The 13,482-nt window shown below is 53.9% G+C and overlaps 1 protein-coding gene across 1 annotated transcript; it reads left to right on the top strand.

Annotated features, from left to right (window-relative positions):
- The first annotated feature begins 10,299 nt into the window (after nucleotides 1-10,299).
- On the top strand, nucleotides 10,300-11,177 carry TMEM158 (transmembrane protein 158). The gene is given in 2 exon segments (XM_037520184.1): nucleotides 10,300-10,561; nucleotides 10,564-11,177. Coding segments are annotated over 2 exon segments (876 nt in total).
- Nucleotides 11,178-13,482: the final 2,305 nt, after the last annotated feature.

Genomic DNA, 13,482 nt, shown 5'->3' with positions numbered 1-13,482 from the left:
GCTCTGTTGCTACCTAGAGACCAGGGAAGGGAGTAGGCAAGAATTTCTAAAATGAAGGTTCCAGGTAGCCAAGAGCTGTATGTCCATCCAAACAAAATTTAGCTTTATCTCTACGCAATGGCCACTGTCAAGGTTTCAGGAAAGTGGTATCTTTTATGGGTAGCAATTTAATAGACCAGGTATTTGAGACATAGACATTTATTATTTCCCTTCCCATAGAAATTTTGGTTTTTCTGTGGGAAAAAATTTTTCCCACAGAAAAATCAAAAGAGTCTTTCTCCTTACCCCACACCCAGTCACTTTGGGCTTCACTTTGTAGTTGTATCACCTCATTAACATTAATTAGTAAAATTAATAGTGAAGCCTGAAGTGTCAGAAGTTTTGCTTATGTTTATTGCATGTTAACCTTGCCAAAAAAATGGTACCAGGCATTCTAGGGAAGACCTAGGATTTGGGGCATACTCCTTATTGAATTGTGAGAGGAACCATAAAGTCTGTACCTTTTGTGTTTTGTCTAAAACTGTCAGGCCTCCTCAAGATTGGGTTTGACCCTTTTCGGATGTGAAGGTTCTCTCTCCAGGCTGCTGCTCAGCCTGGTTTAATTAACACCTACCCTTCCGGTCCCTGGCGTCCCTTTAAACTGGCTGCTCTCAGCCCAGATAGACTTTTACACCTGTCTTAGCAATTTTGGGAGAGACGCTTTGAAGTGCCTTTTCAAAATCCCCTGTTAATGATCTGGTAATTATTGTGGTGACTTTTCAATGAGGTGTGAAGTGCTCAGCTTGCTGTCAGCCAAGAGGATCCCAAGGCAGCAGGAGGAGGCACGCAGTAGGGGAGGAGAGGGGAAAAGCCTGGGCCTGGGTCTGCCTCTGAGTCACAGGACAGCCCCCTCTGGCCAGAGAAGGAGCCCTGCCTGAGGCTGGCACAGAAGACACTGTTGGCAGAGGAGTCATTCTAAGTCCCTGGAACAATCTGACTGGAGAATCTGAGAAAGCTGCATCAATGACCCTAAGCCCCCACCAGTGCATGGCAGGCAATGCCAAGTCCCACGACTGGTGCAGAGAGGAGTGACACACCCACACACGAGTTGCAATACGGTCCTCAGTCCTCTCCAGCCTTCCTTCCCTTAATTCACATCCGTTTTGAATAGCCAGGGCTGCCGTCCACACAGACACCCTCTATTGATGCTTTTCTCCCCGACTCTTGCCTTCAGATTTACTGTTTAGCCAATTGGGATTAAATGAGTCCAGCTATGCTGGGCAATCCCAATATCTGGATGGCAAGTATACTACCTGCTTCCACATCTGTGCTCCCCAACATCCGACTTCCACTTGTCAGAGTAAAAGGAGCAGCCCAGGATCCCAGATAGGGTGCCGGGTCTCTAACAGTCTGCCCACCCCAGTGACCAAGAAGGCTGCTAAATGTGACCTACGTTGCACAATTGGTCTAAAGCTGGGATACTTCTAGCATCTCTCACCCGTGCTCTACCTAAAGAAGCGACTGAGACCATGTCTGCCTTTCTATTATGATCCCAACCCTTAATCCTCTTTGCCCTCCTGGGCACCTAGTAGCCCTCAGGAAAAAGGAAGTTAAGCTTATATTTTATCTGCAATTGTGTGTTATGCTAATTCCACATGTTTGACTGCCATAATTTGGGTGTCTAATCATTTGTTATTTTTAGGTTGGCATTACTTAAAACATTTGTAAACTAGGAAAAGAGGCATTTCTAAACTAGAAAGAAAACAATAATGTAATAATAATAAACGCAGTAAATATTTGTCCTATAGTATGAGAGGAAGAGAGTTAAAAAGACAACCAACAAATCCAAACCCAAAATCTGGAGCCAACATTCTCCTGTTCCTTAGCCAGCTGGAGCACTAGATTTCTCCTTTGTCAACAGAGATTTCAATCTCATGGTAAGTTTTTGCTACTCCATGGAGAGCATCAGTGAATTCACTGTCCAAAGGGTGTAATTTTTCCTTGGGGGGGGGGGCACTGGGTCTCCATGGAAACAGTTTCATCAGGAGGTTTTAATTCAATTTCCCAGTACATACTATCCTCAATGTCGGTATTATCACAGGTCTCATTTATCTCAGTTATAGTGATTTTTCCTCTCATACCTGTGTTCCACCAAATCCCTGAGTTATTTAACAGATGAATGGTTCAGTTCCACAACCAATTTTTGAGGGCAAATGTATTTTAAGTGTCAGATTTCCTCTCGCTCCCTAGCAATACCTTCTGTCCTCCATATACCGTGTGTTGTTATTTGTTTTGGGCGATTTGATGGGCCATGTCTGAGATAATTCAGGGTCCCATGTAGCTCGAGGCCATAACCACTTACCTTTCCAGTTTTCACAATTTTTTTTTTTTAAGATTTATTTATTAGGGCCTCCCTGGTGTCGCAAGGGGTTAAGACGCAAACTATGAAGCTATCTGCAATCTCTGCAGCACAAGTTCAATCCCCAGCCAGCCAGGGAGCTACCCACATGGCGCAGCAGACCTCTCCTGACTCACCCGCTGCTCCCCTCAACAGTGTACTTCGGTTGATCTGCCTGTTCTGTTCCCCACTCTGTCTCTGGTGAATCCTCTCATTACCTGCACCTCTGGCCTGTACCCCAGCTCTTGTATGCATAAATATTAAAAAATAATTTCCAGCAGCTCGGGAATGAAATCCCCTAAGTTGGACTTCTGTGCTTCCAAGGCAAGGATGGCAAGCCACTATTTTGTGGCTACTTTGGCCTCCATGTGAACGGACATGGTCAGCAGCCCTGTTAGGTTGATGAGAAGGCTCACTGCCACAGTTGAGTTATTGGCCCGAAATTGTTGGGTCTGATCTACCCAGTTAATGAAGCCCTCTCAAGTTGTGTAAGCTTTCCCTGCACAGTAAGCAGAGCTGCAGACAGCTCCAGTCTCACCTCATGTGGAGACCCCGGGGCAGCCTTCTCTCCTCACCATCATGTAGCAAATACCAATCGAGTTATCTGATCGGCTATCCTGGGTCACATGCTTGTTCCCAGGATAAATCGCTGCGGCTGTGTGGTTGGGGCACTGTGATTGGCTGGGCCTGAGTCACATGTCCACCACTGAACCCACAGGTCAGGCGCACTAATTGGCAGCCTGACCAAAATAATACGGAGTTAGTGAGCAGTGGCTACACCAGAGGGAGAGATGTCCTTTCCAGAAGAAAGTGGCAGATAAAACCACATATTCATTATTTGTTTTCCTTTGTACCTGGCAATAACTTGTAACCCGTTATGTTTTCTCCCTGCGCCCATAGGTAACCTCAGAATCCTTAACACAGCCGTCAATGTCTTATCCATCCAAGTTAGCTTATAAGATAAAAGTGATTTGCCATTTTGGAACTAAAACAAAATACCAGATCTTTGAGGAGCAAGAGATTAAAGTAGAATAGATTTAAGGAAGTCGTTATAGGGAGTCAGTTCCCTCCTAGGTCCCCTCGAGGAGATGCCTGCTCCTGGGACTATAGGGGATGGCAGGTATCGATCTCTGGGACACCGTCATATTTGGGCCTTCGGAGGAGGTGGGCCCATTGTGAGCCAACCTCTGCTGGCCTGTGGGGGCCAAACAATGTGTTTTCTTTCCCGTCCTGTCATTCAAAAGCCAGTGGCGAGTGGGCAGCTCGGGAGATGACTAGGCTTCTTCATTCAATTTCCACAGGAGGTTTTCTCCAGGAGGGGTCTGATTCCTGTGTATTCCATCGCTTGGTCGACAGCCAGACAGACGGGTGAGTCATGCTAGACTGGGGAAGACAGAGCTGGGGGGACAATTCCAGGACAGCACTGAGCTCTTTTGCTGGAGACTCCTGACAGATATCTCCAAAGTGCGAAGGGCGGAGCAAACCCAGGCACAATCAAGCTGCCTTCCGGGGACCCAGCCTGGGTGGCAAGGTTGGGGCATTGCTGGCCCTGGGTGGTCCTGATACAAAGCCTTCGTACAGGTAGGCCAAGGGGTCTCCTGATATCAGTGGGAGGGACTGCCGGGGTTGGGCAAGCAGCCTGGGTACCAAAAAGCATGACCTCTGGCCCTGATGGCCTCACTTGGACCACAGGCTCAAGGCCCTGCCTGTTCACGTGAATGTCTTCAGGGCTTGAGACTGGAGTCGGGCCAGTCTGGACTTCCACCTACACCCAGATCCCGGGCCCTGACCCAGGTCCTCAGCGGAGCTGGAAGGAACAAGTTTTAATTGTATCAGAACAAAGTACTAACACTCCCTGACATGCATCAGTCCCTCACCCTGCAAACAGAGTTAGAAGTGTGATTCTGGCAATTATAAAATCCATCACTTTTCTTTTTCTTCTCTAAGCAAATTAGAAAGACAGTTTGCTCTGACTTTGCAACTGGATCTCATTTTTAAAGTGCCATTGCAAACAAGATGCCATGTCTGTACCCGGTGGGCCAAGGGGCTGGGCTTCTTGCCCTGGTTTTGCTGACCACTAGACTGTGAGCTTTGACAAGGCCAGCACGCCTCTCTGGGCCTCAGTTTCCCTTTTTATAAAATGAAGAGTATGGACCAGAGGCCTCTAGGATTTCTTCCACTGCTTACAGTCACTGGATTCCAGGTTTGCCTGGTTGCCAGAAGTGGCTCTGCATAGCAGAGTTTAGCTTCTCTTAAGCCAGGAGCTGTCCTGCACCATTTCCTGCTCAGAGTGATGAACCCCTGCAGGTGCAAATACACCAATTGCCACAGCAGCATGAGGACCAAGGAGGAGCCACCAGCCCACATTTCCAGAACTCATTGAATACTTACCCTGTGCAGTGCCTGAGCTGATGGCTCCACAATGTTGTTCTCATCTCACCTTCATGGTCAGGAAGCTATTCGCCCATTGCACAGATGAGCAAACTGAGACACAGCAAGGTAAAGCCTTGCATCCACGCCAGACTTGCCCAGCTCCAAAGGCCATGCTCATAGCCTAGCTTTCTCTGATTCCAACCCTGAGGTCTTTAGTAGAAAATGAACAGATAGAACAAGGGGCCACCTCAACATGAAGGGCCTGCCAGGCAGGACACTCGCGTCACTGGGCATGCCCGGTGATGACAGGTGTCCCCGGGCCCAGGGGCCCCGGTACAGCCAACAGGATCTGGTTTGCAGTTAGACGGAATGAAAGGCTTTGATAAATGTGCTCCGGCATTCCTGACTCTTTTGTAATGGACTTTTTGCTTCCTCCTCCAAGGGAGCGTGTGCTGCTGTTTAAAGCAGCATGAAGTAAATGTTGCTGATGCTTGTGAGAGACTGATGGGAGCTGCTCTGTTGCTGGCTCTGATGACCCAGCTCTGTCTCCAGGAGTCGCTGTATTGAAACCCTCAGACTTTACAATGTTAAGTGACATTTTAACTTTTTTAAAGAGATGAGAACCACGAAATATCACATGATTTAAGGGTGGTCCTTTCCACATCCCCCACCCCTCATCACTTAAGTGGCATCCAAGTTATAGAAATGCTCCTTGCCATATTATCAAAAAAAAAAAAAATTTAAGTTGGTTCCAGTTAGGTCCATCTGACTGATGACCCTGGGAATAAGGGTTAAGGGTAGCTGCTTCACAGAAAGTCCTCTGCTGTCCCCATCCCTGTGGCTCCATCAATACCCCTTGAATACCTCTCCAAGCAATTTGTAAGCACATTATTTAAAATCCATCAGCATTACATGCGCAGGTTCCCAGGTATCTGAGGAACTCCAGGCTGGATGTCTGCCCAGCTGAGCATCCCTGATGGATCCCAGGTTTCCAACCAGCGCTTCCGGAGAACCTGCTCCACACCAGCCTCCGGGCAGTCGGGGAGACAAAGCAATGAGCGAGAGGGTGGGGAGAGCATGTCCAGGGCTTCATCAGCTGGGAAAGCATCACCCAGAATTTCAGTGCTGGCAGAACTGATGCGTTGGGCTCGAGCACAGGGCAGATAGAGCTGGAAGACTGAAGAGCTAGGGAAGACCAGCATTTGGCCACAGCCCAGGCATCCTGCACTTGCTTCCTCACGAGTAAACCAAGACAATACCCTCCAGCTTGTGAGATTGTTGGTGACAGCAGGGCCCATGGAGCAGGGTTTTGATTTAAGAACAAGCTTCTCAGACAAGCTTTAAATCTTGGTTGGCTCCACCACTGTGTGACTCGTACAAATGATTTAATCCTTCTGAGCCTTGGTTTACCTCCTCTGGAAGACGGCCATTGTCATCTCTTCCTCAGGGGACTGTGGTGAAGAAATATTTCAGGTGCTGACACCATGCCTGGCACACAGTGTTGGTTAAGGGACAATGATCATCTTGTGAAGGTGCCAACACCAGCCGAGCCCAGAAAGAGGTGCTCACCCAGGTACCACACAAGCACCATTTTCCTTCTCTAGTTCTCCCTTAGCTACTCCCCTCTTGCCATAAGGCCAGGCTTCTTATTTCCTCAAAAAGGCTTTGCTGAAATCTTACCAGAAACACTGATGAGGCTCCAGACAGAATAAAGTCCAAGTAACAGCTTGAGCTGGCAACAGCCCCCTTGGCCCCAGGCAGCCCGTGTTTAATTGCCAAATGAGTCGTACTGGCTATAACTGCTGCCAGAATTGTGAGCAGGCGAGTCCCCCCTGTGACCACCGTGGTCAGGAAGGATAGATGTGCATACCCTGGAGATGTGGCTCAGGCGCTCTTAGAGATCACAGAACTGTGTGGAACCAAAGGCACTGAACCAGCAGGATCTAATCAAGGTGGGGGGCCTTTTGAGACCCCCCCCCACACACAGTGACTGCTACAGAGGCCCAGCTCTTCAGCAGCATCTGTGACCAGTCCTTGAGTTTCCCAGCTGAGGAATGGGACTTTTCAGGAAGCAGACATGACAAGCCCTCGCCCCCCCATTCCTAGTACCCCAGCCCCAACACGCCCACCAAGACAAATGCAGCCTCTCCCAGCCGCTCTGAGACAGTTGCTCCGCTGACTTCTGGCTGCCCTTGTCTGTCTTCTATTTTTACGATTCTTTTGTGGTTCTTGCTTATTTTTCAGTCTACAATGTATGGTAATAATATCTTAATTCCACCCACATAATCAGAGAGGACTAACAAATTACTGTACCTGCAGCACTCTGAGGTCTTGGATGAAAGGAATTCAAATAACCCGGAGAGATCTTTTTGTTAAGTATTACTTCAATAGACAGAATAAGGAAAAATTAGCTAACACCAGGCCCTGGTAGGAAATGAAGAGAATGAAATTACTGTGCCTCATCACTAATTATTTTTCTTTGAAGTCCTCCATTATTGTTTTCGAACAATGAGTCCATGTAGACAAATTTGTCATCTGTATTTTATGGACAAAACAGAGATTTATCAAAGTCTTCTATTTATTTTATAAAAATTACAGGATTTAGAGAAGTGAAAGTCATCTTTTTTGTCTTTTTTCTGAAATTCAATAGAAGCAAAGTCAGGGTTCGCCTGGGCTGCCCGCCCCAGCAATGCAGCTTTCCTCAGCTCACGTGTCTCAGTGCCGCTGGGCCCCCGCAACGGTGAGATCAATTTAGTCTTTCCCGCCAAACTCTGCCCCACCTGGAGGAGCCCCTCGTGGGACCTGACTCCTCAGTCAGCCCCGGGCAGCGCAGTGCCAGGTGGGCATTTTCCCACCCAGTGGCTGGCAGGACCGCGTGAGTCTTGCTGTAGAAGGGGTGTAGCTGTCTCCTCAGTCATAATACCTGCTGAGGGACGGCAGGCAGGACCTCACCTGTCTGCGCCTCAGTTTTCTCATCATGAAGTAGGTATCACACCCCTGGGACTGTTGTGAAGAGTCAGTATGATGTGTGTAACACACCTGGCACATGGAAAGTACTAAATAAATGGTGGTTAGTTGGAGCTTTTAGCAAATAGGCAAATTTGTTCAATCACTGATGTTACTGAGCTGCGGCCCGGGCCAGGTACTTCACCTGTGGCGGGTGGACACAGCAGGAAAGAAGACAGGAAATAACCTATTTTTTTAATCTCCTCTTCCCAAATTCCAATTGTCTGAAATGACAGCAAATTAATGCAGAAACCCAGGGACTGTGTAATTGTCACTCTGGGAGAGGGTGGGGTGTTGGCGTCTGCGGCATGTGCTGGGAAAGTGGGGAGAATGCAGATTTGGGGGACACAGGTTATAGAGGCACAAGTTTGTATTGAACTGCTTGGCTCCCCAAGAAGGGCACTGCCGTCCCCCTCTGCTGCTGCCTTTCCTGCTGCACAGACAAAGCAAGGACGCCCCCAGCACGTGCTGAAATCGCACTCGGTGTTCCCCTGCCAAGGCAGACAGTAGCCTGGCTATGCACCCCTTGAAGACTGGGCCCCCTCTCACTCTATTCTCGGATGGCTTGCCAGCCACACAGCTCAGACTAAATCAGCTCCACCACATCCAACTACAGATTGTGTTCCTGATAGGCAAGGCCACAAGGAAAATGTAATTTTTAATAAAAGCACAAAAATCCCCACTGTCTTCCCTGGTAGCACCACTTCCCAGTGTAAAAGCAACGAAGGGCTAAAGAATGGGGCATCCCCTCCCCTTCGGGAAGTAACCATGTCTGTGGAAACCAAGGACTATTCTAGACAGCTGGCTTGGCTGGACTGAGAGTAAATACATCACAGCGGCCACCACACCAGCACCTCTGTGGACAGACGGACAGACACAGGGTTGACTGCATTGTCACCGCACCCCTGCCAGGCAGGCATGATGACCCCACTGTCCAGGGGGGTAAACCAAGGCCAAATCAGAAAAATGACTTGTCTAGATGGAAAGAGGCCATGAAGGTTTCAGACCAGTATTTTGAGGCTGTTTTAAACATCTTCCTCAACTTGGTTTTACTCATTGTTGGCACAATGGACAAAAGCTTCTAGAAATGTTCTCAGGCATGATCCTAGCAGGATCATGATCTGCTCAGGAATCTACTCAGGAATCTGATCAGAGTCTGCTCAGGAAACTCAGCTGCTTCGGAGGAGGGCCTTTGGTGAGGGGTCTGTTTCTGTTCCCCACACCTCTTCCCTCTCAGCCTCAAGAATAGCTGGAGCTCAAGGGCACACTTCAAATCCGGGGTTCATACCCACAGAGTGGGATCAAGAGGCTTTTCCCCCCAAGCCTAACAGGTCAAATTACAAGGAAAGCTTTTTTAAGTGTGATGCCCACACGTGACCCTTGCAGGGCTCCCCCCCACTGAATACTCTAACGCGGGTGAATGGCCCCTCAACACCAACTCCACAGACAAATCTTTCGCCAAGATGTGCTCATTCAACATCCCGGGCAGTGGCCCTGCCAGAGGAGTGGTGTCCTGGGAGTGAAACGTGCCATCCGAGCAGCAAAGACTTGGGGCTCACCTTTCTGCCAGCCTCTCTCTCCTCTAACGGTAAGTTCTTGGTATTTCCTCAGTCTGCTTGCTGTGAAAATACCAGGTGGGCCTTCGTGTGGAGACCCAACACAGTGTGCTGGTGTTGAGGCCCAGCCAGATGCTCCACATGTCAGCGTGGAGAGGAGGGGAGTCCGCGACCTGAACTTCTGCTTCGGACTCGCGGTGTGGCCTGGGAAAGTCCTGCCCTGCTCTGGGCCTCAGTTTCCCCTTCCGTAAAGCAGGCGGGATCCATCTGAACACTAAAGAGAGACATCGCAGCCCCCCCCACCCCCCACCCCACCCCACCCCCGCAGACATGACAAAGGCTGGTCTCCCGGCGGCGCCGGAGCCTCGCTCGGAGGCTGCAATCCTCCCGGGGCGCCTTGTGGGCTTGGAGTCGGCTTCGGGCGGGGGCGTTGGGCCGCCGGGGCGCATCCGAAGGCTTTGCCGGACGGGTCAACACCCGGCCCCCACTATCCGACGGCCCCCACCCCGCCGCCGTCGGGCCCACCCGCGGGCTCCCAAAGCCCCGCCCCTGCACGCGGCGCCTCACCCCGCCAGGTCGCCGGGGGCCGTGCCGCGCGCTCCCCGCCCCGGCGCGGGGAACCCCGCCCACCCCGAGTCTCCCCGCCAGGCGGACGCGGGGCGGGGCGGGGCGGGGCGCGCGGGAGGCGGAGCCCAGCCGGGGATTCCTGCTCCAGGCGAGCGCCGGGCCCCACAGAGCAGCCCGGCGGTCCGAGGGCCCCCGCGCCGGGGGCGGCGGGGAACCCCAGACGCGGCCGGGCCGGGAGGGAGCCCCACTTTCCGCGAGCCGCCAGCCAGCACCGCCGCCTCCGCGCCGCCCCCGCGAGCTGACAGGTGCTCTCCCTCGCCCGGCCACCGGCTCCCGCGCCCAGCCGTCCGCGCCCGGCCCGTCTCCCGCGCGCCATGCAGCCGCCGCCGGCCCCGCGCGCGTAGGCGCCCGCCGCAGGCCATGCTGCCCCTGCTCGCCGCGCTGCTGGCCGCCGCCTGCCCGCTGCCGCCGGCCCGCGGCGGGGCCGCGGACGCGCCGGACCTCCTCGGGGTGCCTCCCAACGCCTCCGCCAACGCGTCGTCCGCGGGCGAGCCCGCCGCCCCGCGGCTGCTGGCCTCGGCGGCGCCGGGGAGCCCCGAGCGCCCGGGCCCGGAGGAGGCGGCCGCGCCGTGCAACATCAGCGTGCAGCGGCAGATGCTGAGCTCGCTGCTCGTGCGCTGGGGCGCCCGCGGGGCTTCCAGTGCGACCTGCTGCTCTTCTCCACCAACGCGCACGGCCGCGCCTTCTTCGCCGCCGCCTTCCACCGCGTCGGGCCGCCGCTGCTCATCGAGCACCTGGGGCTGGCGGCGGGCGGCGCGCAGCAGGACCTGCGCCTCTGCGTGGGCTGCGGCTGGGTGCGCGGCCGCCGCCCCGGGCGCCTCCGGCCCGCCGCCGCCGCCAACGGGGCGCCCACCGCGCTGCCCGCCTACCCCGGGGCCGAGCCGCCCGGGCCGCTGTGGCTGCAGGGCGAGCCGCTGCACTTCTGCTGCCTGGACTTCAGCCTGGAGGAGCTGCAGGGAGAGCCGGGCTGGCGGCTGAACCGCAAGCCCATCGAGTCCACGCTGGTGGCCTGCTTCATGACCCTGGTCATCGTCGTGTGGAGCGTGGCCGCCCTCATCTGGCCGGTGCCCATCATCGCGGGCTTCCTGCCCAACGGCATGGAGCAGCGCCGGACCACCGGCAGCGCCGCCGCCAACGCGCCCGCCGCCGTGCCCGCGGGCACCACCGCCGCAGCCGCGGCCGCAGCCGCCGCCGCAGCCGCCGCCGCGGCCGTCACCTCGGGGGCGGCGGCCAAGTGACCCGGCCCGCCCGCGCGCGCCCCGCGCCTCCCCCCCGCCCGCCCGCCCGCCCGCCCGCCCGCGAGCGCCCGCGCGCCCCGCCCGCCCCTGCTCGCGGGCGCCCGGTCCCCCCGCCCCTCCCCCGCGCGCGTTCGTCCTCCCCACGTCCTCCCCGCCCCTCCCCCGCGTGCGCCCAAGTGCTCCCCTCTCCTCCCGCCTCCGCCCCGCGTGCGCCTGCTCCTCCCCACCCCTGCCAGCGAGCGCCTCGTCCTCCCCGCCCCTCCCCGCGTGCGTCCGTCCTCCCCAAGTCCTCCCCTCGCCCCACATCCTCCCCGCTCCTCCCCTCGTGCGCCCAAGTGCTCCCCTATCCTCCCCACTCCGCCTCGCCCCTCCCCGCCTCCGCCCCGCGTGCGCCCCGCGTGCGCCTGCTCCTCCCCACCCCTGCCAGCGAGCGCCTCGTCCTCCCCGCCCCTCCCCGCGTGAGCTCCAAGTCCTCCCCAAGTCCTCCCCTCGCCCCACGTCCTCCCCGCTCCTCCCCGCGTCCTCCCCGCGTCCTCCCCTCTCCTCCCCACCCCTCCTGGCCCCTCCCCGCGTGAGCTCCAAGTCCTCCCCAAGTCCTCCCCTCTCCCCACGCCCTCCCGCTCCTGCCCGCGTGCGCCCCGCGCCCGCGCTCTCGCGCCTTCCCTGCGGAGGCAGCCCGCGCGCTTCGTGCGGAGTGACCGTTACTTCTACTTCCGGGGAGGGGCCGCCCGCGGAGCCCCAGCGTGACTGAAAAGCAAGGTCCCAGCGGCGCTTCCCGCCCCCAAAAGCAGTGGGGAGCCCTGGCCGGAGGTGGGGGCTGCGTGTCAGAAGACAGCAGGGAAAGGGAGCCCCGTCCCCTCCGCTGCATCCCGTTGCCCGCCTCCCTCCCGCACCCACGTGCCCTGTACTCATGGCAGAAAATGACCAAATCCTGTGTATTTGTTTTATATATTTAAGAACTGTTTTAAATGAGAGTTTTAGTAAAAAAAAAAAAATTCTAATTGCTATTGCTGTAGTAAGAGAAGCTCTTTGTATCCGAACATAGTTGTATTTGAAGTTTGTTGCTTTTTTAATTTATTTAAGAGGCCGGGTGGGGGTGGGCCTGGGGAGGACTTAGCACCGATATCTTGATACCGCTGAGAACGAACTTCATGAAACTTTTCCAAGTCGATCTATCCAGTGGCGTGACCTGGCGGGCGTTAATTCTTGTACTTCTGTGGTTTTTTGGCTTTTAATACAGACATTTTCCTCCAGATTTGTGTAAGTAGTGTTTTCTTTGATGTAGGAATACAAGAATTAGAAGATGGTCCCCTTAAAATGTGCACGAGTGAATCTCCAAAAAGAGAGAGGCTAATTTCTGTCTCCTTTGCCTTTCTGGGAGAGGGAGGGGCTGGAAGCCCTTTACTTGCCCTGGTGGCATTTGTTTTGCCTTTTGCAACCCTGCCTCCAGCACCCACCCCTCAGCTCGCTGACACTTGGCTGGCATGCATGGCTCTACATCATGTCTTTGCCCACTGCCTTCAAGCTCCACACAACACCCAGTACAGTGCCAAAATAGCACAATCAATAGTTCCTTGGAGGGCTCTGACTCATTCTAAAAGGCATGGAGATTTCCTATTCATATGTGTAAGCTTCGGCATATGAACACATTTCAAATCTGCCCATATAACCTGAGATATATCAAGGTCTTGGGGACTAAACAGTCAAGGGCTGCAAGGCAGTCTTCACTCCTGGTCTCCACGGTATAGTGTGCTGGGCAGTAGTTTCAGATTCTTCTGATTTTCAGAAGAATACTTGAAAAGTCCTTGAGGTAGCCATATAAAAGCCACTTTTAAAGCTACTTTCCTTTGTTCCATCTCCTCCCTACTTTTGAGTATATGCTTGACAGTGTTCTAGAGCTATTGATTGCAAAGTTGGGTATGTGGACCGCCATCACCTGAGAACTTATTATAGATGCTGAACTGAGGTCCCATCCTGACCTACTGACTCAGAAAGTTTGGGACGGAGCCCAACAATCTGTATTTTACAAGTTCTCCAAGGGGTTCTGGTGGAAAGGAACCTTTAAATTATGTAGGGTCCTTTCATCTGAGATGTTTCTATTACATCAAAGAAAGAGGACCCGTTTTTCACAAGACTCCATCTCAAGGAGAGACTCACTGCTTTGCAACTTCTTCTGCCCCCCTGTCCCTTTGGGGTCCTTGGGTGTCTCTGGCAGAGGCTAGCCTCAGAGAGAGGAGTAGGTGACGGTGGTGGTTTCTTCTACTCCTGGGACCCATAATGAAGAAATTCAATGTGCAAGTCCACT

The sequence above is a fragment of the Talpa occidentalis genome, unplaced genomic scaffold, assembly GCF_014898055.3.
Source record: "Talpa occidentalis isolate TD23 unplaced genomic scaffold, MPIMG_talOcc4v2.1 talOcc4.10, whole genome shotgun sequence".
NCBI classification, from domain to species: Eukaryota; Metazoa; Chordata; class Mammalia; order Eulipotyphla; family Talpidae; genus Talpa; species Talpa occidentalis.
The sequence above is the reverse complement of the archived record's forward strand: the minus strand, read 5'-3'. Positions and strand labels throughout refer to the sequence as shown.